The sequence below is a fragment of the Vulpes lagopus genome, chromosome 13 (assembly GCF_018345385.1).
Source record: "Vulpes lagopus strain Blue_001 chromosome 13, ASM1834538v1, whole genome shotgun sequence".
NCBI classification, from domain to species: Eukaryota; Metazoa; Chordata; class Mammalia; order Carnivora; family Canidae; genus Vulpes; species Vulpes lagopus.
The window spans coordinates 56,007,441-56,034,742 of record NC_054836.1 but is presented as its reverse complement, the minus strand read 5'-3'; the positions used below and the strand labels follow the sequence as shown (position 1 = coordinate 56,034,742).

The 27,302-nt window shown below is 48.0% G+C and overlaps 1 protein-coding gene across 3 annotated transcripts in view; it reads left to right on the top strand.

Annotated features, from left to right (window-relative positions):
* The first annotated feature begins 5,268 nt into the window (after positions 1 to 5,268).
* WNT2 (Wnt family member 2) overlaps positions 5,269 to 27,302 on the top strand; it is a 47,230-nt gene continuing 25,196 nt past the window's right edge. For all 3 annotated transcript variants that reach the window (XM_041727275.1, XM_041727276.1, XM_041727278.1), the window contains exons 1-3: positions 5,269 to 5,572; positions 8,496 to 8,722; positions 13,756 to 14,033. In XM_041727275.1, the coding sequence (XP_041583209.1) occupies positions 5,490 to 5,572; positions 8,496 to 8,722; positions 13,756 to 14,033 (588 nt within the window). In that variant the 5' untranslated portion in view covers positions 5,269 to 5,489. The remainder of the gene's footprint in view (positions 5,573 to 8,495; positions 8,723 to 13,755; positions 14,034 to 27,302) is intronic.

The following is a 27,302-nucleotide window of genomic DNA, read 5'->3' as shown; positions in this document are numbered from 1 at the left end:
TTCCCCTCCCTCGGTTCTAGGATTCTTATGTAAGTCTTCTGTATGAGTTCCAGTTCTCTGTTAAAATTATCTGTTATTTTGTGAACTTTTAAAAGTTATTTTGGTAACTCGAATCAAAACTCTAAATTACTTCTGGGTCTCTTTTCTGTTGATTTGCTTCTGGGGTTTTGTTTTGTTTTAATTTTTAGGTTTGATGCTGGATATAATGGATAAGAATTTATAGAGACCCTAAATGATATTATGTTCTTTACAGGGAGAGTTGAATTTTCTTATGGCTCACTTTGGTCCTGTCAAGAGTTGGTTTTAGACTTTATTGGGGTTGCTCTGTTTCAGTTTTGCCCATACTCATGAACTATAGTCCTTATTCCCAAGGTAAGGGGAAGAAGAGGAAACAAAGAACAGCTCTTCTTTCAATTTTGAAGGACATTTTTCACTTATAGAATTCTGTGGGAACTTTTCTAAGCATTTTTAAAAAGTTGCTTGTTGTCTCTTGACTTCCATTATTGCTAATAAAAAATTAGCTGTAATTCATATTCTTGTGCACCTGTATTTAATGTATCTCTTCCCTTTGGTCGCTTTAGAGATTTTTCTCATCTTTGCTTTTAAACAGTTTGACCATGATGTATGTAGGTATGCTATGCTTCGTATTTATTCCACTTGAGGCTTTCTGACCCTCTGGGGTCTATAAATCGATGTGTTCTATCATATTGGACAAATAGGGTGCAGTATTTTTTCGTATACATATATGTAATCTTATATATCACATTTTCTCTCTTTTTGGAATTCCACTTGCACATATATTAGACTACTTGGCATTGTACCACAGATATCTGAGGTTACATTTCTTTAATTTTCAGTCTTTTCTCTCAGTTCTTCAAATTAGATAACGTCTATCTTTAGGCTTATCATCCTTTTCTCTTTCCTACTCCATTCCATTGTTATACTCATTCAGTGAATTTTTCATTTCAGACATTAGACTTTTTGGTCCTAGACTTTGTTTCTTAGGGCTTTCATTTCTCTACTGAAATTTCCACCTATTTGTTCATTGTGATCATATTGTCCCTTAAATACTTGAACATAATTGTAAATTATTCAAAAACATTTTCCCACCGGTGCCTGCAACTGGGCCATCTCAGAGTCAGTCTCTTTTGATTGCTTTTTCTTGAGTCTGAGTCACATTTTTCTGGCTTTTCACTTGCCTATTAATTTTTGTTATTGTATGTTCTACACTGAAAATTATATAGTCTGGTCTTCCTTAAATGGGTGTTGGATTATGTCATCTTCTTTCATTTTAAAATATTTTATTCATTCATGAGAGACACAGAGAGAGAGAGAGAGAGGCAGAGACATAGGCAGAGGGGAGCCGGATGTGGGACTTGATCCTAGGACCCCGGGACCACACCCTGAGCCAAAGGCAGACAATCAACCACTGAGCCACCCAGGCATTGCTGTTGTCTTCTTTTAATGAGTTTGGTTTAATTCTTGTAAATTTCCCTTGGCCTATCTGCTTTGTTTTTATTGAGTATGTAATATGGGACCTAAAATATGCTTTTTACACTAAGGTGTGCCCCTTACTTTAAAGGGATGGCCTTTCTAAAATCTAAAATGAATGCTTGGAGTGCCTCATGAGGTCTCTCCACCCCCACTGAGATGGAACTCTGATGTCTCTCAACACTGCATGATATGCAGCAGGCAATCTCTACTAGGCTGTGTAGTCTTATCATGTCTTTATTCATCTCAGCATTCAGCCAAGGAACCATGGTGAATCCCCGTGTAAACTTCTAGGGCCCCCTTTTTCACAGCTACCTACTTTCAGATATGCTATCCTGCCAATTTCAGCTGCTTCAACGGCCCAAAAGTCCAGTTTCTCCTTAAATGAGACTACTCTGCATGGGTTCCACTTTCTTGCACCCCAGGAAAAAAGGTGCCTTTCAGCAGAAAAATCAGGACAGTTATGGGATAGTTATGGAACATACCTCATATATTTCCTCTCTCGCAAAGATCACAGCTGTGGGCTGCCTGTTACCCAATGCCTGAAAAGCTTTGTCACCTGTAGTTTTAGAGTTTTTTTCCAGTAGGAGAACAAGCCAGGCACCTATTACTCTCTTGTGGCTAGAAGCAAATCTTTGATGCACACTTAAATGCACACTGAGATTTAAATCACTGATACTTTTAACTATTCCTAAGAGGAACTTTTGACCAAGAGTAGGTAAGAGTGCACTTAATAACATGTTAGGAATGACTAAAGAGGGAAAGGGGCAATGCTCTTAAGGGCATTAAAAACAAAATTTGAAAGCTAACCTATGTTATATACATGATACTCTTACTTGTATAGACTTAGCAAGTAAAAAAAAAAAGTAATTCTATATATTCTGTGTTATTTCATATATAACCTATGTTGTAATGTATATGATACTCATAGATTTAGAAGATAAAAAGATGTATTTTTTCTTCCCTATTTTGACCCATCCTGTTAATTCAAAATGTTCTCACTTAAGGTCACTGAATCTAAGTTGGAGATACTAGACCTTTGAATCACTGGTTAGTGAGTAGCTAAATTAGGAGTCATGGCCTTAGGAAGAAGCCAGTTCAGACTGAAACACAAGTGACTATTTGGTTGAAGAAGTAACTCTCCATTTTTAAAGGGTGGAGATGGTTTGGTAGTAAATTAGTTCTCTCTCTGCCCTGGGAGATTAGACAAACAATGGATCTAACTAAGAAAATAGACTGACTCATTTGGCTACGATGCTGTACTGAAGTTATAAGCAAACTAACATTAATCTTCAGAAAGAGAATCGGGCTCTGTATACTGTAAATGAGTTTTACAGTCAGTTCTGAGATTTCTCACTGAATAATAATTTTTTAAAAATCAGACATCTATAGATCTAATGGCACTCTGAACCCTGCCTTTCCTTACCTCATCCTCTGCTATAGCATAGCTGAAGTCATATGCAATTTACTTCATTATTTATTAACCCTGCTTTAGGGTGGTAGTTTTTATTGCGAGAGAAGTGAGGATGGTAATAACTGCCCTGATTTTCTTGAGCATTTCCAAACTTCCTCTAGTAGTGAAGACGCTATCTTCAGAGTGAAGGGTCCACCTGAAGAATAGGTACAGTATGAGAAGGGAGGAGAGGCAGACCTGTTAGCAGGAAGAAGAGTTGCACAGGGCTCATAACGGGTCATAAGTGAACAGGGGTGGAGAATGAAGGGAAGTGTAATCACACATCTGGAAGAGACCAGTCATCTGCTCCAGACTGCCTCTGGACAGACAGGTCAGGAAGGGGTGTTTGGGTGGACCTTTTTTTTTTTTTTTTTTTCTCACATCTGGATCTAGCTTCTCTTGAACTTTCGAGCTTTTTGCCTTTTACCAAGCCTGTTTCTTCTCTGCAAATCATATGGTACTTCTGCCCCAGGACGAAGTCCTTGGAGTGGATTTAATTAGCTTTGGGGATGGTCCGTTCTTTTTCCAGAAGGTCTGTTTCAGGTTTAGGTCATTCCATTGGCCTCACCAACAACTGAAGGGCAGATGTCCTGGCCACTCAATAGTCCCCTGGGCGGAGAGGAAGGACCTCTAGGCTGCTGGTCACTCCTTGTATTTCTAACTCCCCTGAGCTGTGAGGACAGGAGGTGCTGAGGTGGGTGGGACTCGGAGTTGAGTTTTTAGGTAATTTCGGGTCTCACAGTCCGTAAGAGCAGCATGCAGCTGCCTACCTTTCCCCCACATACGCGTACACACCCCTACATTACGTGCTGGTAGGAGGGAAATTTTGGGCACCCTGGGGCTCCTCTGGGGCCGCTCATTTCTTCCACGTGTCCCGGGTGTCTGCATTTACCGCAAGAGACTGGACAGAGCCGAGTGGCAGTCAGTGGCGGCCGCTGCTGCTGATGCAGCCAGGGAGGTTCAGGAGCACCCGAGAGGTAAGCAAGCAGGGCTACTTCTTGCCGCTCGGTGGCCACCCCGGCCCCGCCCGCCTCACCCGCCGCACCCGCCGCCACCCGCGCGTGCACCCGCCGAGCAGACGCGCACCCCCGCGCCCCGCGCCCCGCGCCCCGCCCCTCCCTGCGGCCGGCACAGGCCGACCAGAACTTCCCTTGGGTCGCGGCCCAGCGATACGGAGCGGCCCTGGCGCAGGGCCCTGCTCTTCCCGAGTCGTGGGTGGCGCGGTGCTTGTTTGCCTCCCCTCCCTTTCCGGACCCGACCAGGGATGTATCTGGGTCAGCCTGGGAGGGGCTGGACCTGCCGGGGGCCGGCGGGGGGAGGGGGCGATGACAGCATCTGTCAGGTTTCTGGCGTTTCCGGGCTTGGCCCCGTCCAGCCTCGCCCCGCACTCGCGCCCCGCGAGCCCCGGCCCCGGGGGCGCGGGCGCGGCCGCCCCTGCTCGCCCTCCGCCGCGCGCACGGCCGGGCCCCGGGCCCCCGGGGAGGCGAGGCGAGGAGCGGCGGGACGGCTCGCGGCCGGCCGGCCCCCGGGCTTCCTTCCCGCCCGGTGATGGACGGCGGGGCTGCAGGCCGGTCGCGCGGGAGAGGCTCCCCCCGCCCGGCGCCCGCACCCCGCACCCCCCCGACCCCCCGCCCGGCGCCCGCACCCCGCGGCTCCCCGAGCGAGGCGCCAGGTGCGTCCGGCCCGCGCCCGCCGACGCTTCGGCCGAGGGGTCCCGGGCTCGCGGCTCCCCGCTCCGACGGCTCGAGGCGGCCCCTCCCCTCCCCTCCCCTCCCCGCGAGCCGCCCCGCGCCTGCCCTCGCTCTTCCTCGGCGCGGCGCGGAGCAGCCCCCGGAGCGCTCCCGGGGCTCCCGCCGCCCGTGCCCGGGGCTCCCGCCCTCGCCCTCGCCCTCGCCCTCGCCCTCGCCCTCGCCCTCCCTCCCCGCGCGCCGCCGCCGCCGCCGCCGCCGCACGCTCGGGCCTCGTGTGCGCGCGGGAGCCCCGATGCCCCCGGGCCGGCAGCCCCGCACGGCGCCCCCCGCCGCCCCCGAGGCCGCGCCGGGCCGAGCTGCGCGCCCGCCCCCCGCCCCCGCCCCCTGCAGCTCCACGCGCCCGCGCCCCCCGCCCCCGCCCCCGCCCCCTGCAGCTCCCCGCGCCCGCGCCCCCCGCCCCCGCCCCCGGCTCCCCGCGCCCGCGGCCCGCCCCCCGCCGCACCCCCTCCCCCGGCCGCTCCCGGCGGGCGGGGAGCCGAGGGGGAGCCGAGGGGGAGCCGAGCGGCCTGGGGCGCGCAGGGGGCGCGCAGAGCTCTCGGGCCGCCCGCGCTCGCCGCGCCTCGGGGACCGCGCTGGGGCGAGCGGCCCGGGCCGGCCCCTCTCGCCCGCCCCGCCGCGGGTTTGAAACTTTATCGGCGAGTCCCGGGCTCGTCGCCGACGCGCGCAGGGGGCGGGGGCGGGGGCGCGGCGCCGGCGGCCGTGACGAGGCGCTCCCGGCGCTGAGCGCTTCTGCTCGGGGCTCGCATGGCGCCCGCGCACGGAGTCTGACCTGATGCGGACGCAGCGGGGCTACTATGAACGCCCCTGTCGGTGGAGCCGGGCTCTGGCTCCCCCTGCTCCTGGCCTGGCTCGCCCCCGGGGTCGGCGCCTCGTGGTGGTAAGTCCCCGCGCGGGCGCAGGGGGGAGGCGGGGAGCGGGGCGCGCACCGGCCCCGGGGACCTGCCGCCGCCGCCCGCTCGCCCCGGCGCTGCGCCCCCGCCCCCGCCCCCGCCCGCCGCCCCCTGCCTCTCCCCCGAAGACCAGTCCAGCTTTGACAACTCCACAAAAAAAAGAAAAAACAAAATTCCAACCCCACAGTGTCCCTCAAACGAGAGAGCTCGGGGGTTTGGTTGATTCGGATCCGGATGAGCGACAGCAAAACCAGCCAATTTCTCATCCCGGAGACAGAGACGCGCCAGCCGGGGCCGAGCTCTGTAGCCCGGGCGTGCGTGCCTGAGTGTGCAAATGCAGCGTGAAAGCTGCAACCGCTCCCCCGCCCGGGCCCCCCAGGCCCCCCCCCCCGCAGGTGGGCACTTGCAGTGTCCTCCCAGGTCCCCCCAGGTCCCCCCAGGGGCGGTGCGGGGCCGCGCAGCCCGCAGGTGGGCACTTGCAGTGTCCCCCACCGGGATCCCCCGGGGAGGTGCGGGGCCGCGCATCCCACAGGACTTGCAGTGACCCCTCCCAGGTACCCCCAGGTCTCCCTGGGCGGTGCGGGGCCGCGCAGCCCTCAGGTTAGGACTTGCAGTGTCCCTCCAGGTCCCCCTGGGGCGGTCCGGGGCCGCGCAGCCCGTAGGTGAGGACTTGCAGTGTCCCCCCAGGCCCCCCAGGCGGTGCAGTGCGGCGCAGCCCGCAGGTGAGCACTTGCAGTGTCCCCCCAGGTCCCCGGGTGGTGCGGGGCCGCGCATCCCACAGGACTTGCAGTGACCCCCCAGGTCCCCCCCAGGTCCCCCCGGGCGGTGCGGGGCCGCGCAGCCCTCAGCTTAGGACTTGCAGTGACCCCCAAGGTCCCCCCGGGCGGTGCGGGGCCGCGCAGCACTCAGCTTAGGACTTGCAGTGACCCCCCAGGTCCCCCCTAGGTCCCCCCGGGCGGTGCGGGGCCGCGCAGCACTCAGCTTAGGACTTGCAGTGACCCCCCAGGTCCCCCCGGGGCGGTCCGGGGCCGCGCAGCCCGCAGGTGAGGACTTGCAGTGTCCCCCCAGGTCCCCCGGGCGGTGCGGGGCCGCGCAGCCCTCAGGACTTGCAGTGACCCCCCAGGTCCCCCCAGGTCCCCCGGGCGGTGCGGGGCCGCGCAGCCCGCAGGTGAGGACTTGCAGTGACCCCCCAGGTCCCCCCAGGTCCCCCGGGCGGTGCGGGGCCGCGCAGCCCGCAGGTGAGGACTTGCAGTGTCCCCCCAGGTCCCCCAGGCGGTGCGGGGCCGCGCATCCCACAGCACTTGCAGTGACCCCCCAGGTCCCCCCAGGTCCCCCGGGCGGTGCGGGGCCGCGCAGCCCGCAGGTGAGGACTTGCAGGGCCCCCTCCGGGCTCCCCCCGCCCGCCGCCCGCCGCCCGCCGGGGCTCCCGCTGCCGCCCGCTGGGAAGCGCGGTCACCGCGAGGGTAACTGCAGGGGCGCTCGCTCGGCGGCTCCGCGGGGAGGGCGCGCGGGGAGGGGCGGGCGCGAGGCGGGGCAGGTCCCGGCGGCGCTCGAGGGGAGACCCTCCGGCTCCGTCCCCCTCCTGGTGCCCCGCAGAGGTGGAGTTGCAGCTGGGGGACGCCCTGAACCTGCAGGTTTCGGAGCAGATCCTAAAATACGGACTCAGGAAGGCCAGCTAGGTGGGCTGGTGTTGCTTGGGGGGGGGGGGGGGGTTGTATTTTGTTTTCAAGAATCTGGCAAAAGTGAGGAGCCTCGGCCAAATTAAAGACCATAGAGGAGGGGACTGGAGGAAGACCTTGGAGCTCTTCAAAGGAGCAAGGCAAAGCGTTGATGGGAAGAAGGGTTCAATTCCTCCCTAAGCCGCTTTGAACAGGAAGGCGTTTAGCCTTGACACTGCTGACACAGGATCAAAGATTGATTTATCAGAGTGACCATTTTTCAATAAAATGACTATTTCTGTTTCCATGGGTGTATAAACATTATTTATTGCCGGGGCTTTTTGTCACATTGTCTCTCAGCTGTCACTTAAATATATTTTTTGGAAGTCGCAGCTGTAACGATTTTATGATCATATAAAATAATGAAAATACAAGAAAAAGACATTCTCCTTGTTTGATCGCTTCAAAAGACACCTATGGCAGCTTGGGTTATATAAAAGGTACCTTTCTAAACATTTCACGACTAATAGAGAACATCTGGGTAGAGATGATGATGTAATTTTTTGTTAAAGTTTCTTTTCAAAAGTACTTTATGGAGCTATAACACTGTTTGATTCTTCCAAACATTTAGTGTCCTTAATAACAATAGAAAGAATTTTTTTTTTCTTCCAAAGGCTTTTCTCTATAAAAGCCAAAGAGAGCTGGGGGGGGGGGGGGAGGAGAATGGGAATATTTAAAGGATTCTTTGGTAAGGAAAGAAGGGCATGTCTGCCAGGAGAGATGTAACATCAGATACCACCAGCAGGTGTTGATTGGCCAGATACAGACAGTTTCTAAAGACACTTAAACATTGGGTCAAAGAAGTGGGAGCAAGCTGCTTCTAAAGGAGGACGCCCCCAAAGCGAAGCCCAGACATACTGTGTCACAGAGATCGGAGCCCTCTTGGGAAAAGCCTTTGAAGCACTCTTCCCCACACACACTGCCCCCTCCCTCACTCTTGACCTTGACTCTCCTCCCCTGGCCGGAGCATCATCAGGTGGCCCTGGCCTCACATCCAAGACACACAATCCTCGCTCCATGTTGGGGTGGCATCTACTCCCATGCGTGCTGCGCCCCTTCTTGCTTCCCAGTATCCCCCAGAAGGATAAGGAATTCATACGTGAACTGTGCTTTGAGCTCTTCAGTCTCCCGGGAAACAGGGCCCCAGCCCTGACGTTCATGGTGTTTCCACCTCCGTGTTGCTCCTTTGCAGGTACATGAGAGCTACAGGCGGCTCCTCCAGGGTGATGTGTGACAATGTGCCAGGCCTGGTGAGCCGCCAGCGCCAGCTGTGCCACCGACACCCGGACGTGATGCGTGCCATTGGCCTGGGCGTGGCCGAGTGGACAGCAGAGTGCCAGCACCAGTTCCGCCAGCACCGCTGGAACTGCAACACGCTGGACAGGGATCACAGCCTCTTTGGCAGGGTCCTGCTCCGAAGTAAGTCTCCCGCCTTTGCAGAGCTCCACGGGCTGTCCCCTCACACACAAGTCCCCTGACTTGGTCTTCCCAGACCCCGCTCATCTCTTCTTGCATTTAGTTAGTCAGAAGCTTGTCCTGTTGGGTGGCGTTGTCCCTGACTTACAGATGACGACTAAAGAAATCAAGGAACTTGCCTCAAGTGTCGAAGGAGGCCAGTCGTAATTTAGGATGAAGGGTCTTTTCGCTCTTTGCTCTGTCCTTCTGTGTCCTGTCACCACCATGCCTGTCCCTCCAGGATCAGATTCTGTCTTCAGGAGAAAGGAGGAAGCAGTCACAGGGCTCTCTTGACTTTTTGATTCTTTCTGGGATTTGAACTTTCCAGAGGATTTGAGCAGATCAGGATAGAGTACTCAGAACTTTCACTGACCAAAAAGTATTAAAAAAAAAAATAAGCCAAATGTTTATTAAGAAGCAGGACAAATCCCCAACCACCCCCTTTCACCTCCCATTCAGCTACTCAGTCTTGGGTCACTCTGTGTCTAAATTCAACATTTTTCTTTTCCGGGATGTTGTAAAATCTGTAAATCCCCGCCCTTGCTCGGTGTCTTGTGTGGCAGGCATCATTCACTCATTGAGTGGTGAATGAATGGATGAACTCAGAGTGAACAGCTGCTGTTTTCCAGGCATATTTTAGGCAGAATAATATTTATGGAGAATAGGGGTGAGAACCGTGAGTGCATAGTTTTCAACAAACATATATATGTTTCATTTCTGTTTTACTTAGAGGGAGAAGTAAACACTATCTGATTACATAATAAATTTCTTAAAAGTTCTGAACATAAGAAGTGGCTGGTATACAATCAAAGCAAATGAACTGAAAATTAGATTTCATCGTCAGAAATACTCATCCCTTAACCTGGCATTGTTAGCATCCTTCAAGAGGTAGCATGGTCCATTTGCTTTCGGGAAATCCCACTGAAAACACAAGAGTTTACGTGTGAACCCCAGAAACAGGAAAATACACTTGTTTTTGCCCACCACCACCACCCCCCATTCCTAAGAAAATCGTCCAGGCTGTACACTTGGTAATGCTTAACAGAGGGTGTTTCTATCATGTAATCATCACAGCCCTAGGGTTTTATGAGGCCAAATGCATAACTGAATGTCTCTAAAATCCCCCAAGGGCGTAGTACTCTCACTCAGTGTATCCCTAAACTTAATTTACTGCGATATTCGGCAATTTTATTCTCTAGTTTAAGAACTATATTCTTGTGCATTCCTTTTGGAGTTTCAATATGACATCGCAAATTTTTGAAAGGTCAATAGTGAATTTCAGCTACATGGAATTTTAAGACTTCACCTAGATTAGCTCACCAGTGAATCAATTAAAGTGCTGGACCTAAAAAATAAAATTAAAAAGTGCTGGACCTCGTCAAAGAGAGTTTACAAATAGCTAACGCAAGTGATCTTTGGGCATATTGTGTACAGGCTCTCAGTGTGGAAGCCGTATCAGGACTCTCCAAAGTGCTCGCAGTCATTTGCCCATCGTCACAAATCAGATATCCTTCTCGTTGACAAAATGCTCATCTCCAAACCCTGACTGCAAAAATCCATTCAGGTGACTCCATATTGAATAGAAAAAAAAAAAAAAAAAACAACCAACTTTCGATCACCAATCAAAGGAAGCAGTGTTGCCCATGGAGCCTAAAGAGGGAATGTCTAGCAAAGCCGGGAGTTCATTTGTAAAATCTTTTTCATCTTGGCTGTAGGGTTGCTGAGAGGGAAGAGGCTAGAACGGGAGGAAGCAGCGCTAGTTGGCCTTAGTGTCAAGCCTCAGGTAAATAAGGGAGTCTAAGCTGAACTTCCTTGAGAGTTCTTTCGGAGGAAGCTGAACGCTTTTCCAAAGTACTCGAGACTTAAGGCACTCATGCTACACAGCTTCTTTCCAATCTTCACGGAAGGCCAGATTTCTTCCTGCACATTTATATAAAACTCCTGTGACTGTCTGTGATGATTTTTTTTGTGTTGGTTATGGGAGGGCTGAATTTGGCCTAACGTAGTTTATCCTGGAAATAATCAAGAAATTCCAATGAAGCTATCCAAAGATTTTTACAATTAATCGCTTGGAGGGAAATTCACATCTTAGGTTGTGAAGGACTCTCTTTTGGAAACCTCAGTGTCCTTATAGATGCATAGGAAAGGCAAAGGCCAACATCACTGATGGGCGAGAGCATAAGTCACTAAACATATTCCCTGGTCATAGAGAAAAGGGGAACATCTGTCTGCCTCTTCTGCTCCAGCGAGCTAGAGGAAGACAGGACAATTTCTGGAAACATTTATAATTCACTCATTCCACAGACTGTCACCAGCCACAGGCAGAGAAACTTAAAGACCAAACTAGTAAACCCAGAAATATTCCTGCAAGAATATACCTCCAGAATTCTAGCATAAGCCTTAAAAAACAAAAATGCAAGTAGGTCTCAGGTCTCATCCTTGCAAATGTACTTTAAAAAAAAAAAAAGAAAGCATTTCAAGACAGCCAGATGACCCATAACCTTCCAGAAAGGGTAGCTTCTAAGTGTTTTGCCCTCCCAGGTGACCAGACCCCGCCTCGGACAAAAATGATGCCTACGCGCTTGATAGATATTTCTTGACTTCTCTCCATCTCCAAATTAGTGAAACTTTAACCACATTAGGAAGTTAAATTACCACCACCACCCTTTAGATTTGGATTTCATTTCATATTGTGATGGCTTTAAAAAGAATCCGTTTTTCTAAGAGGCCTCAAGATCAAACTTTGTCTTGTTCCAAAGCCAACTCTCGAAATGTGCTACTATTTCACACATAGCATTTTAGTGATTCATCTAAGACACTTAACTGAAAACATCTTAAGGCCGAATCTACGTGATACCAAAACATCTGGAGGTAAAATGAAAAGCCAGTCAATGTGCTAAGTTTTGTATTTAAATCTAGAGACGTCTAGTTACTTAGTGATGTGTTCGGAGACTAAGCGACAGATATCCAGAAAGGTGATGTTTCCGCTTTGGAAATTACTTCGGAATCCTAGCAGCCTTCCTGTGATTCTTTTCTTCTTTGGGCCAACAGGTCAATGTCATTGTTTGCAAGTTATGCCCGGATGAATTCTGCACCGAGGCAATGGCTTTCCTCTCCTGCTTTCACGGTAGTGTCTGGTCACGGGCATTCTATCATCCACATCTTCCTTTCCCTTCCCCTAAAAGACCACCTCATAAAATTGCTCTTCTTTCTCCTTGAAAAGTAAGACCAGCGCTAAAGACGTTAAGCGTTTACGAGGTCCCCCCTCCGTGGCATCTCTAAACGTAGGCAGCTCACTCCAAATACAAAACCAGGCATTAGCAGGTCAAGGGGGTGATAACGGACAAGGCGTTTTCCTCACCTCTAGGATGGGTGTCACCATAGTTTTATTTACCTGAAAGCCGCTACCTGCGGTTAAGCCACATTAGTATCTATTCATCACCTTCTTTGGTAAAACATCTCCATTCACGTAGACAATCTGGGATCCTTGTAATATAACCTGGGACTCTTTAAAAACAGCTCTCTGACCATCACGTTTCTCTCTGGAGAGTGCTACTACCTGCTACCTATGGCAAATATTCATATAATTGATTTTACCTAAAGTACAGGGTATGATTGATTCCTTTTTTGATGGTTAGGGGTTTCAGGGGAGATTTTTCTTTTTTTTTCTTTTTGAAGGCTGAGGTAAGTGCCATTTAATATGGTGTAGATATGTTTTCCTGATTTTTAATAATGAGACTAGCAGAGCAAATATTGCAGGGGACATATAATAAATTTTAGCACCGAATGACAGGCGGAAACAAGCAGGGCTTCAAGGCGAAAAGGTGGTTTGTTCTCCCAGCTGTGTGGTTCAAAAAGTCACACTCGTCTTGACATACCGAGTCGCTGAATGGCTCTCCGTTCTCTGCCTTGCGTTGGCAGCAGGTTGTTGAGCTTCTATTTTGATTGTTGATATATTTGCCGCCACACCCATTAATAAAGAGGCACGCTAATAACAATGAAATACAGCCCCACTTGAAAAATGAGGTGCGCTCGGACCCTAAAGAGCCTTATATCTGTCACTATCCCGCAACACCGTGTTATGAGTTACTACAGATTATTAAAATAATTTAATGTAGTTATTGCCCTGAAATATGTACCTTTCAGCCTGTAAGGGAAAGTAGCCTGGGCTCTAATAAAGAACAATTCTAAGAAAGCACCCCAAAGGGTCCTTGCCCAGGTCTAATTATAGGCGGTAAATTTGTTTCCTTCCAGAAAAACCAAAGAAAAGCTTTTCGCTGTCTTTTACCCAATGCCAGTGATTAGTGCAGGTGTTCCAGAAGAAAGTAAATTCACCGTAATAGTCAGACGCAGTATGTAACTCAAGGATATTGCATGTTGCCTTCAACAGTCTCTCAATGACTCGTGAAAGCCGATGCCGAGCCCGAGCTCCCCAGCGCGAAGGCACGGGGCGGGGTACTGCCGGCTTCTCCTCGCGCCTCGGCCCCTGCGTGGGTCCCTGAGCCGGTCTTCCAGTCTCCACTGTGTGACAGGAGTGTCCTCACTGAGGCCTGCACGTTCGGAAGGGGTGTTTTTTCGAGGAGAGCTGCCGTAGCGCGAACACCAGACCAATTTGAGGCATGACACAGACCCTGTTACAGATGGAAGGAAGGCCCCAGAAGCCTGGCTCCTCTCCTCCGGGGCAGGAGGCAAGCGCAAAGCCAGGGGCGAGCCAGCGAGACAGGCAGCCTGGCTGCATTCCCTTTAGACGCTTTACACACTTAACTGGAAGGACGGTTGTCACACAGACGCCTAACCTGACAAAAAGCTTTTATGGCCTAATTCCTATTAGAAAGCGAGCCCTGGCTCTAGAAGAGAATCCTTCAAGAACACCAGAACCTTCCTGCCCTGTGGCGACGTGTGCCGCAGGTGGAGCGAGCCGTCAGCAGCCCTAGTGTGAAAGCTGTTTCAGAACCAGCAATTCCAGACCGCGTTTAAGAAAAGCATTTCTGTTGCAGGTAGTCGGGAATCTGCCTTTGTTTACGCCGTCTCCTCAGCTGGAGTTGTGTTTGCCATCACCAGGGCCTGTAGCCAAGGAGAGTTAAAATCCTGTTCCTGTGATCCAAAGAAGAAGGGAACCGCCAAGGACAGCAAGGGCAGTTTCGACTGGGGTGGCTGCAGCGATAACATTGACTATGGGATCAAATTTGCCCGAGCCTTCGTGGATGCCAAGGAAAGGAAGGGAAAGGATGCCAGAGCCCTGATGAACCTTCACAACAACAGAGCCGGCCGGAAGGTATGGACGCCAGTGGCGCTCATTTTATAGGCTGCATGGCTTTAGAAATCGCTTAGACCAAGCTTATCTTAAGCTTCCCTAGAGTTGATAAAATGCTCTACGGTCACAACTTCCCACTGCCCCCCACCCCCACCCCCACCCCCAGCCGTAGATTCTAAAGAATACCATGGGCCGGGTTGAAGTGTCTCCACCCGCACTCCACCTTCCTTCCCACAGCTGAGCTGGAGTCCACCCATTGCTTTTGGCATTGTGCAGAGTGAAGTGTTTTATGGTCCCTCTGGACACCGTATCATCTAGACAGGAGATATAATCTGCGGGTGAGGATAGGGCTTCATCCCGCATACCAACGGGACACTGAAAATGCTTGTATCTGAGGGGGTTCAAGACCCAGAGTGTCCTCTCTCCAACTCGTCAGGAAAGCAACCCACCAGGCATGGCTTGTTGACGTCTAGATTTAAAGATGCTCTTTTTAGAACCAGACCCAAGTCTCGTGCATTAAAGCCCCACCTTGTAGTTGCAGTAACTGGATGAGTAAGTGGACCAGGGGAAGACCTGCCCCAAAGGGGGTGCTCTGGTCCCTTTATGCACTAGTCCTGACTAACTTCCTGGGCTGTGGGTACCCAGTCATTACTCACCTCCTAGCCCCCATTTGTTGGGTGAGGCAGCAGGCCCCAAGGTGCTCAAGGTCACATGGAGAGTCAGTAGAAAAGTCAGTACTAGCACTCAGGTTCAACTCCTGGCCTAGGGTTGCGTTGGCCCAAGATTAAACCATCTCAGAGCTAGTGCTCAGGTCCGTAGATGTGCCATTTCTTCCTAGGTGGCAACAGGACCAGAAGAACCAGAGAATCTGAATGCCACTCATTCTCTCTTTGTGTAGAAAACAAAAGCTGGTTAGGCTAATCAAATATTTGGTCAGAACCATTCTAGAACAATCGAATTGCCAATGGGAAGAGATGATGATAATTTGTCTTTTATCAACACAAAATAAAAATGTGCTTGACATTAATATATAAAGAAAGATCAGCATAAAATTGAAAGGTCCCCAGGAGGGCTCTAATAGGAAAAAAAAAAGAATCGAAAAGAATGCAGATCTGTTTGGATGAAAACCCTTTTACTAGGCTCATGGAAAGAACAAATCTCATTTAAAGGAAGCTGGAAGGAAAGTCTTGCTTAACACATGGAATAAAATGAGTGTGACCTGAACTGTTTACAAATAGTACCTTTCTTGAACTTTAAAAATCAACATTTCTTATTTTCATGAATTTATGAACCTATCGTGACTGCTGCCAAGAATACAGCCTATGGTTGTGTAATCCTCCAACTATTGGTAATTGCTGTTTGTGCAATGGTTTAGATCAAAAAATAATTTTTACATTGACCTTTGTTTTGACACTGATACCACATGTATAAGTTATAAAGTGTGGTGTCTTTGATAGGAGTGTGCTGCTTCATTATTCAAGCAGGGTGCGTAGTTAGATCTCAGAGTATTTGTGAAGGTCAAGGCCTGTGGTGGTAGGTACACTGTAACCAGAGGAATGCCGACTTATCAAAAGTCATGTTGATTTTGCTTCAGACGCTATTAGGTTTTGAATGTTTCGCCTCCTCAAGACAATAGACCGTAGCTATTATATTGTAGGCCCTGATTTAACGTGACTTTTAATATAAATCACATGATTCTTCACTGCGTGGAGGTGAACAGCTGTCAGGCCTCAGATATACTCCTGCCTAGCCTGCAAAACTTAGGAGGCTACTTTTGATTGGAATAAAAGTGCACACACTGACTTTTTAAAATGTGGCTTTAATTAATGGTGGGTGGGCAGACTTTTTCAAGGAGATGCATGATGTCAGTGAATATGAACTTTAATGAGAGTAAATGTATTGAGATAAACATGCGTCTCTAATTCTCTTCTTGCGGTCATTAGACCCCCGGTCTCTGCTCCCCCTTCCTACCAGCAGAAGGTCTGTGGAATCAAAATGAGAACAGGCTGGGCTCGTGTTTGAAGACAGGCCTCCTGAGCTAAGCCTCCAACTGGCCTGGCTAGAAAGGCCCAGCCTCCCAGACCGGATAGCACCATCCGTTTCCTTCTTCTTTCTCATTGGTGCTTCTCAGCATTGCCCCAATTGTCCACTATGAACATCTACTTTTTAGAAGATGGGTCGGGAGACCCGAACATTTTATTTAAAAGAAGAAACATCAATTCCAAGATGATGTTTAGCTGACACTACAGAGCAAATTCAACACTGCTATTCACAATGGACCCTGATTTCCCCCTAATATTTGAACGGTTTAATCATCGATTATAGCAGCTGGTTAGAGCACCCTCATGTGTCTCTGTACTGTAATATCATTTCCGATCCTTTGTGCTGTGATATCATTTTATTTTGATCACAAGCCTCCAAATTTGTAGTAATAGTGTTTTCCTTTCACGTTTACTTGAAAATTCTTCCTCAACTAAGTTTCCACCTCTAAATAAGATTATTATTAAATTCTGAAAAGATAAACCACCTTGTTCAAAACGAACCTTCTATCAAGAAGGAAATTCCAGTTTCTCTCAATGGTTCTTTTTAAGTCTAAAGATGTCATGCCATGAAAACTTCTAAATAATAGTTTAAGATGTACAAATTACAAGGAAAGATTACTTCGTAGATATCCACTATTTGCTCCCTTTCATAAGTTTGAAAATAGCTTTTACATTAGTCTACTCTTTAGAAATAGTCACAAGTAATCACAACTAGGCGAAATAATCACAACTTCGTTGATCTTTTCTAAGAGATTCTATATCAAATAATCTATGTATTTGATCAAATACTGCCCTCCGATCACTGGAAATTTGCATGATAAGAATTCCATTAAAAAAACTCTCCCTGGGATCCCTGGGTGGCGCAGCGGTTTGGCGCCTGCCTTTGGCCCAGGGCGCGATCCTGGAGACCCGGGATCGAGTCCCACGTCGGGCTCCCGGTGCATGGAGCCTGCTTCTCCCTCTGCCTGTGTCTCTGCCTCTCTCTCTCTCTCTGTGACTATCATAAATAAATAAAAATTTAAAAAAAAAAAAAAACTCTCCCCAAGCTCTCTTACTGTAGCAAAAATACAAAGAATATGAGATTTAAAATCGGACCCACCTTAGTTTTAATCTTGCAATACCAGTGGCTTTGCTCACTGAAATTCCGTTTTTCTCATACATAAAGGCCATTCCATGGTCCTGTGGGAAGACAATAAAGCAAATAGCTCAGAACCTGACATGCAGTGGTGCTCAATTAAAGTTCATTCCTTTCTCCTCCTCTCATCCGTAACTTTAGTAACAGAGCTAGATACGAACCCTGTAGGAACTGTCACTTAGGCTCCAGTCTGATTGCTCCACGTATCCATAGACTCATCCGCAGTACAGTTAAACGTACGAGCTAACAAGCACGTAATATCTTCTAGTTTACAAAATGCCATCAAACATTCTGTAATCTGATCTTCCAAAAAACACTGTACGAGTATCAACCAGCATTAAGTATTCCTACTTTCCAGACGACAAGCTGGGGACCCGGCCGGATGCAACGACAAATGAACCACACGGGCCTGACACACGGGGCGTCGGGTTCACACCCGGTTGTGCTCTCCCTTACGTCCTGGTGGACCTTCTGTGTGGTCTCTCTCGAGCATTTCTGAGAAAAACAGAGCATTTCCATATTTTAAAAAAGAGCAGCAGCTGCCCTTGGAAGGCAGCTTAATGATGATGTTTGTCCCCTTGTGTGGGTCTTTCTCCCACTAGCACCCTCTGATGAATCAGTATTACTTTCTGACAATGGGGGAGGCTGTTTTAAACCCCAGAAACGTAACTGCTAGTCACCCGTGAGCGTGCTGAAGCGACCTCGCCTTACTCCGTGGATTCAGAACCTTCCAGCTGATGGTGCTGCTGCCGGTCTCCAAGTCGTGCGTGCTGTTGGACTAAACTTAAGTCAACAGATCATTAAAGAGTTACTCTGGGTAAGCCACAGTTTGGAATGCAAAGTCCTATGGGGAGAAGAATGAAGACAGAGAAGCTCCTGGCCCCGAGAACGACGTTTCGAGCAGGGCCGAGTGAGACCCGACGGGGCGGCCAGCTCCGGGCGGCGGCAGCGAGGGAAGAATCAGCCAGCGGGCCGCCAGCCCAGGGGACAAGGGCTGTGTCACAGCGGAACGGGCGTTTGTGCCGGAGATCAGGATTTCCCAGGACTGAGATGACAGGGGAGATGCTTTCCAGGACGAAGGGGCTACAGGGCCAAGCAAGATCCTGGAACAGAAAGAACGTCAAAGCTGAGGAATGACGAGGGCTCCAGGGTGGAGTTCATAACTGGGACTTAATCGGGGCTGAGGCTGCAAGTTGGAGTCGGCCAGAGCTCAGCCTCGAGCGCCATGCAGAGAGATTTGGATGTCGCGGGGCAGCCACAGCAAGGCACTGAACACCGGGGCACAGAGGAAATGTCCAAGCTCCACCCTTACGCATTCCTAATTCCTCTGGAGTCCCCTTCTTGAGACTTAGATATCAAAGTTCAGATGTTCTATGATGTGTTCGAATTAATGCCTTAAATAGAACAGGAAATACAAGAAATGTTTGCTTCCCTGAACTTTATTTTCAGCCTTAAATATACATATTAAGGGCTGATACTTAGGCTACATCAGAAAGCGTAGTATTTACTACTAAGAAAAAATTAGCATATGGCAACTGTGTTGAAGTTTATTTTTTATTTTTTAGATATTATTTATTTATTCATGAGAGACACAGAAAGAGAGGCAGAGACAGGCAGAGGGAGAAGCAGGCTCCATGCAGGGAGCTGGATGCAGGACTCGATCCTGGACCTCGAGAGCATGCCCTGAGCTGAAGGCAGATGTTCAACCGCTGGGCCACCCAGGCATCCCAAAGTTTATATTTTTAATATAATGTTTATATTACTATTGGCTACCTTATTCATTAGGGGTTCTTAGCTGTTGACGGCATCCTGACCGAGGCAGCATGGAAGCTGGGACTCTAGAATCAGAAGATTGGCTCTAATACTTCAGTATGACCTTAGATGGGTTACCCAAACAGGATTTCCATATCAAATAAAATGTATACACCAGGTTTTTAAAAAAATTTTTTTTTTAATTTATTTATGATAGTCACAGAGAGAGAGAGAGGCACAGAGACACAGGCAGAGGGAGAAGCAGGCTCCATGCACTGGGAGCCCGACGTGGGATTCGATCCCGGGTCTCCAGGATCGCGCCCTGGGCCAAAGGCAGGCGCCAAACCGCTGCACCACCCAGGGATCCCTATACACCAGGTTTTAAGCAGGCCTAAAAGGCAGGTAGCACTACTCTTCATCTTTTGCATATGAAGAGACTGAGGTCTAATAGGGTGGCTGGAATTAGCAAAGAAATTGAATTTACTTGCCCGCTGAAGTCATCTCAAATCCAGACTTAAGTTGGCATTCTGTACTTTATATGGGAGAAGTTTGGAGAGTCAAGGGATTCAGAGTTTCTAGTTCCACGGCCTGCCCAAACCAGGGCCACTCAAGGTCAGCACCTTGGAGCACTCCGGCCTGCCCCTGAGCTTGGCCCACTGGGGCACTGGGACAAAGCAGATAGCTCTGTCCACAGGAAACATGTCCAAAGTCCAACAGAAAAGGATATTGTCCAAGACATAAGCACAGACTTATTTTAGGCAAGTAATTTTTGGCCTAATAAAAACTTCCAAGATAGCACTTCCGTGATGCCCCTTAGGATAAATAATTAATAATGGTTCTGAACCAAGAGAACTGGGCATGTTTAAAAAAGAAATCACATTCTCAGAAAATAAGAAATACCGATAGAAAATGGTAAATCAAGCTGAACTACAGAGCCAGGTTGCTTTAACCTCCTATTCATCTAAACCCTCCTTTAAATAACATTGAGCATCCTTATGAGGCACAAATCTCACTTCATAGGTGTTTGTTTTCTGATGGGTCTCCTTAGTTCATAGAATTAAATGCATTTTGCAAATGAGTTCTCTACCCTCACCCCATCTTGTACCTAAAAATAGTATGTGTTTGATAGTGTAGATCTTTAGGTGGCATATGAATCAAAAACTAACCAGAATTAAAGTCCCAAAGCAGAGAATAACTTTTAACAAAATTATTATGGTTCGATGTAAAGTTCTATTACTGAGAATTTTTTTTAAGACTGGCCTCATTATTAGTCAATAAGAATTATTATATATGTGGTTAGCCAATGGTAGTGTTCTTGAATTGCATAAATAAAAATTCCACACCATATATTTCCTACCTAAGCCCACCCGCAGTCACTGTTTTTGAAGGATGGCAGTGCTCAAGAAATCGCACTGTCTCGTTTAAGTCACTAAACGATTGCATACGCAAATCAACCGCACAGGTTGCTAATAAATGTCCCTTGTTTTCCTAGTTCCAGAGCTTGCATGTTTGGAAGGTAGATTTTCGGTCACTCTTATCTTAGAGATGTGGACCTGTCAAAAGGATTTAAGGGTTAATAGATGTGCTTGGCTTTAAGTCAGCATCTGAAAATAAAATGCTTTTAATGTGTGTTTCCCTCAGGAAAATGGATATAAGACCAGAAATACATTAGTCGCTTTGTGGTAATACACCCAGCTAAAAAAGTGAAAGCACTGACACTTCATTGAATGCCCATGTTTAACTAAATAATTCAGTTGAAACAGAGCATCTAAGGACCTAAAATAAATTCTAAGCGGAATTTCTAAGGCAAGGCCAATAGTTAAACCGGCGGACATTTCACACACAGGGTAAGGTGGATTGCCCTTGTTCAGATCAGAAGAGATGTCCTGTAAAGAAGTCTTACAAAGACACCCTGGGGGTATTTGGGCTCCATTTTCAGCAAAGCTGACTTTAGAAACCAAAATTTCATTCTCCTTGAGAGAAGTCTTTCTAACTGGCAAATAATTCTTTGTAGACGATAATTAGATATACAAGCACTACATGTAAAAACTTTTATAAAACTCGCTGAACCCCGAGAACATGAACCCCTGGAGGGTGGAGTGGTAAACTGCAGTATGACAGATGCTGGTAGAGTGATTTGAGGTATGGACTTGGTGCCAGACAGGTTCGGGTTACATCCTGCCTCGGCCACACCGCCTGTGAGACCTAGGGCACGATCCTCAGCTGCCAGGTATCTCAATATCCTCATCTGTGAAATGGGGATTAAAATAGTGTATTCTTTCTATGTTTGTGTGGATTAAATAAGACAGTGAATGTGAGTGCTTGGGTGGGTTAAGTAAGTAGTGAGTATAAAGTGCTTAGTATAGTTCGACATGTGGTAAGGTCCTAATGAATGTTATGCTTCATTATTATGCTCTGACAGTAAATTGGATGGATAAATATAAAATAGAGTAATTCTAGCCTGCTGAATGCATGTATTACCTCCTTCTATAGTTTTTTTTTTTAAGGTTATATTTATTTATTCATGAGACACAGAAAGAGGCAGAGACATAGGCAGAGAAGCAGGCTCCCTGCGGGGAGCCCAGTGTGGGACTTGATCCCAGAACCCCAGGATCACGACCTGAGCCAAAGGCAGACGCTCAACCACTGCATAACCCAGGCATCCCTAGCTTTGTTTTTAAACATTCAGACTTTTGTCTCTTTGGTATAGAATGCTAACATGTAGAAGTTTCCTAAATTCTAAGAAATTCTAAGTCTAGAAAATAGCCTCTGCAGACCAAAGGCTTAAAGTGTTCAAAAGTAGAGATCTAAGGGCCACATAAAGAATCTGCTAAGTACGATTTAGCACTGAAGCAATTATGAGCCTATTAAAGATTTTTTTTTTTTGAGAAAAGTTATCTGGCAAGCTAAAAATGGTTTCCATGAGGCTAAACACCAAAAGAGTACTGTTGTCCTTAGGAGTCATATTTATTTTTTTAAAAGTAGTCATGTCAAATGAGCAAGTAGTTATTCACTGGATGACACAAAATAAAAACAAGAGGGGATTAAGCAAATGGTGAGGGGCGAAGGGTTGATGCCGAGCGTGCTGGCCAGTTTGGTGATATGAAAAGCCACCGGGGCCGTGAGAACGTGAGAACGTGAAAGAGGATCTAGGGAAGGCTGGAAATGGAATCTTCACAGCAACCTTGAAGCAGCAGCCATTAACAATCAGAGAAAGAAGCAGAAGAGACCCTTTTGGAAAGATTTGAGAAAAAGAGAAACCAAGACTTGTGTCATGGGCCCTGTTTTTGGAAGAAGCTTTCAACATTACGCACTGAAGAGAGAAAACAAGTCATTGTAATCAGTTCTTTCTAGTGTCCTTTCTTCCTGCCGTAAAACCATACTTGCCCAAACAAAAGTAGATTGAGCAGTGCAGAGGGTCTATCTATGGAAGATGGAGAAGTTCCCCACCCCCTGGCCCTGCCCCACGGTCCTTGTCCCCTTACAGACATTTCAGTGCAAATAGACTCAAGGCTGTGGACAAGACATATGGTGTTTCCCGTCTTCCTCCCAAAACCTCATTAAAACTATAGCAATGGGATAAAATGGTTTAAATCAACAACAGTAAGGAGAATTGTCAAAGAAATGAGAGAGCCCAACAAATTTCTAGGAAGTGGGAACCAAGTAAAGAAATTGTTAACTGATATAGAAGGATGTAGAAGTCACGGTCTAGAAGGATACAAACAGATGGGGGAAAGGAAAAAGCAGATGGAACAATAGCTAACGTGAGAAGTAAGATGCTCAAGTACTAATGAGCATTGGAGAGAAGCGTAGGCCTGAAAACTGGGACTAACTGAAAAACCCGTAGATGGAATAATGAATCCCATCCACTCTCCTCCCCGCTGAGTGGAACTCCTGGTACTGGCTTCACCTCCCAGGCTTTCTGGAGTTAGTCTCCAGTATAACGCCAGTGTACTACCTGTACACGGGAAAGCAAATCTCTCTGACCCACAAGCCCCGCTCATATAACCAGTGTTCCTAAATACCATTTCATGACTTCATTCTTAAATATGAAGAGAGTGTCTAAGGATTACCATATATTTGATTAAATTCAGCAGAGGAAAAAAAAACAAAAAAAAATTGCAGGAAAAAATGAACCAAGAAAAAAAAAAAAACCCAGTAATTCAGTAATGAGAAGAGGACTTTTTCTTTTTTAAGATTTTATTTATTTATTCATGAGAGACACAGAGAGAGAGGCAGAGACACAAGCAGGCTCCATGCAGGGGGCCCGATGTGGGACTCGATGTGAGACTCAATGTGGGACTCGATCCTGGGTCTCCAGGATCACGCCCTGGGCCGAAGGTGGTGCTAAACCACTGAGCCATCCGGGCTTCCTGGAGAAGATGGTTTTTTAGAAGCCTGATTAGTCTCCTCACAGATATTTCAGAAGATGTTAACATTCATCAACTACAAGAATGGATGCTTTGAAAAAGTGACAACTAGAGAGTAGAAAGAACTTGGAAGAGAAAGTCAAAGAAACCTCCCAAAAAGCACAGCAAGAAGCCCAGGAAAGCAGTATGGAGATTCCTTAGGAAACTAAGACTAGATCTATCCACCATAGGACCCAGATATTTCATGCCTCTGTGTTTATCTGAAGAATATTAAAAGACTAATTTGAAAAGTTTCTGCAGCATTATTTACGACAGCCAGGATATAGAAGCAGCCGACGTGTGACCATCAGTGGATGGATGGATAAGTAGTAAGGGGTAGCGATGCACCGTGGTATACTACTCAGCCATAAAGAATGAAATCTTGCCATGTGTGACAACACGGATAGATCTTAAGGGTATCATGTAAAGTGAAATGAGTCAGACTGAGAAAGACAGATACCATACGATTTCATTCATATGTGGAATCTAAAATAACAAAGTGAACAAGCAAAGCAATACAAAAACAAACTCACAGATAGAGAATAGGTTGATGGTTACCACAGGGGAAGCAGGGTGGGGCAGCGGGGGTCAATTATAGAATGGATGGTAACTAGACTTTTGATGGTGATCACTTTGTAACGTATACAGATGTCAAATTATAATGTTGTACATCTGGAACTTGTATAATGTTATATATCAATTTTGCTTCAAACTAAATAAATAAAGGAAAGAAGAAGAAGCCCAAAAGACAAGTGGAGTTTAAGGAGATCCATAAACAATACCCATCTTTCCCACGTGAATTTGAAACCAACTGGAAAAATGGATAAAGGAGATGGATGGATAGAATAAAAATGTCTGTTGCTCTACTTAAAAAAAAAAAAAAAAAAAAAAAAAAAGCTGCACTGGAGGATATAGCTTCAAAGCTTCAAAGCACTGCCTAGCACTCCACCCCTGAACCGGACAGACTTACTCACTCCGTTACAGGCTGCACATTGGAGCCCCTGCAGGGAGCCCCTTGCTGGAGGGTAGGAACTGATCATAACTCATCTTCTCCACAGGTTGGCAGATGCCCAACAAGAAGGAACCCAGGCACACAAGCCCTGTCCTTCCTCTAAGCTCACTAGCTGGGCAAGTCACTTCTCCCTGGAGAGAAATGAGTAAGGGAATGAATGGTGAGAGCCAGGAGTGTTACTTTAATGGAATTTCTTCCTCAAGAAGCCAGAAAGAATTAAAAATATAAGCGAGAAAATATAAAAGACATAAAGGACCAATTGAGAAGGCTCAGCAACTAACTAGAATGCCGTTAGGAAAGTTTTTTAAAATGGAGGGGAGACGAAAATATCAAGAGACTCTCTCTGTGCTGAAGGACAGGAGTTTCCAGATTGAAAGGGCCCGCTAAGAGCTGAGCAGGATTGATTTTTTTTTTTCTTAAAATCCTAAATATCTTGGTGATATTTCGGAACACCTAGGATAAAGGAAAGTTTTAGAGACGTCCACGTAGGAAAAAAAAAAAAAAAAAGACAAAGTGAAATGAAAACAAACGTCACTTGCCCAAGAATCAGCCAGACATCAGACTCCCCATCTGCATCACTAGAAGCCAAAGCCTATGGGGCAACACCTTCCGGTTTTGAGGGAAAATTATTTGGGTGTGTGTAGAATTTTCAAAATTCTATACCCAGCCAAGCTATTAATCAAGTATGAAGGTTGAATGAAGACATTTTAGACACATAAGAATTCAGACAACGTATCCCACATGCACCTTGGAAGGAGGTAAGAAGTTGCTGCAGAGAGAAGGAATATACCACAAAAGAGCCAGCCTGGCTCTTATCTAGCAGAGTAGTGTGTCCGAACTGGGAGGGCATGATGTGGGTCTCAGCTGCGTAGCCAGTCCAGGTCGGAAGAACGTGGAGGGTCATGGAGGCCCCAGGAAACGGGAGAAGTGTTGGGACGGATGGAAGGATTGTGAGGGCGCAAAACATCAGGTCACAGTAAGTGCAGTTGGTAGCAAGGAACATGGGAAAACCCGAAACTTCACCCCAGTAGCATTCTTCTTTGGCACCGAGGCTGTGATCCTGGATCAGGGATTAGGACCTGCAGTCCTGGCATGGTCCTCGGTTGTGCAGTTAACACTCTTTCCTCCATGTCTATCGTGTTCAGTTTTGAGCATCGATGTCTAGACACATGTGGGAGGCACCTGGAGTCACGGGATAGGACTTAAATGCTCTCATCTTTGTCCCTGTAGAAGGACAGGTGCTGCTGACAAAGACTGGGAAGCAGAAGGGGAGAAGGGGAGGAGGGACGAGGGACTGTAAAATCTTCACAGGACACAGCACCTAGGACTTTTGGAACAAGAACAGGTGGGGCTGTTCAGCTTCGTGCCTTGAAGTTGCCTAGATTGACCAGAACCGTGATCTAACCCTATTGAGAGGCGGGGTGGGGGAAGTGAGGACTCGGTCAAATTCTCAACCACTGTAGGAAGCCTCTTAGGCAATACCCTGTGTCGAGGAGTAGGGACACATGAGGCCGCCACATTCGGTTGTGCCAGTCTGGCACGGCACCCTCCAGGGGGCTCTCCGCACCTCGTGGTTACTGTGGGTTTGTTCAGTTATTATGACAGTTGACCCTCTGGTGTCTTGGGATGCCGTTTTCTGTTCCTCCCCAAGCGCAGAGCTGTCCTACAAGCATTTAGGTAACTGCCAGACAGGGTGAAAGCAGAATTCATTCTGAGTGGCCACCCCTGGGGTTGTGCTGTGCAGTTGGGAGCAGGGGGAGGGGTGGGGAGGGTACAACAGAAAGTTCCTGCCTTCCACCCTGATCTCTCCTGGACTAGCTGATATTTTTAAACCGTGCGCACATATCTCTTTAATTAAAAATTGTGAAAGTCATGATTAAAACCCAACAAACACAAAAAGCCCCGAGTGTGGGCCAACCCCTGGGTGACCCCATGCCCTCCGCCCTGCTCACTCCTCCTTCTACCCGCAGGTAAGTCTGTGGCTGCGCCCCTCCTGCCGCCCGCCTGTGCAGACTCCCCGGAGAGCATCCCCTGGGTCAGGCCCCCCACTGAAGCCTGGTCCCCTAAAAGCACTTGGGTTTTGCTCCAACCCCCATCTTTGATTCTCTCCAAAGCAGCATGAGCACTGTTGCTTGTAGCCATTTCTTCCTGGACACTAGGACACTTGAGAGACACAGGGTAGGACACTTCAATTCCGTAATCAGCCATCCCTGTTCCTAGAAACGTAATGCTGCTCCCTGCAGCGGGAGCGGCTCCCCTGCTCCACCCCGGCCCCCAGTGGGATGGGACTCAGGCCATGCAGCCACTTCCTTCCCCCTCCGGGGCCTGCCTGGCTCAGGGTGCAGGATCCTCCGCCCTGCTGCCTGTTAGAAGCACCTGAGACCCCTGGTAGCCACACGGCCCACCCTGCTCCCAGCCTGTAGGTTCTGATTTCTTTCTGCCCAGGGAGAGGTGGGTCTGGGTCCTGGCACCCATCCCCAGGGGATTTAAATGTGTGGCCGGAATGAGAATCACTGGCCTGCTCTCCCCAGATTCCAGGGAACAATCCCCAGATTCCTGTTGTTTTAGTCTATTCCATTCAGAGCTTGACCCTTCTTTTTTTTTCTAGTATAATTCCTCCCCACTATGCAGGCAGTCTTGCCTTGTTCATTTTTGACTCATTCAAAAGAATGGAGGGAAACAGTACGCACGATTTAAAATTTCAGAAAAGCACAATGCAATTTATATAGGATTTTAAATGTCTTTGGAAAGAACACAGACCTGGGAGGGAGACGTGGACTCACACCCTCGTTCTGTCCGGACCCGCTGACTATCTGGGTAACTCTGGGGGTTTTACTTTCCTCCCAGAGCCCCGGTTTTCATAAGTATAGGATGGGAATCATAACCTATTTTGCCTAATTGTGGTAATTCGATAACACATGTAAGCCACTTGTGACAGAT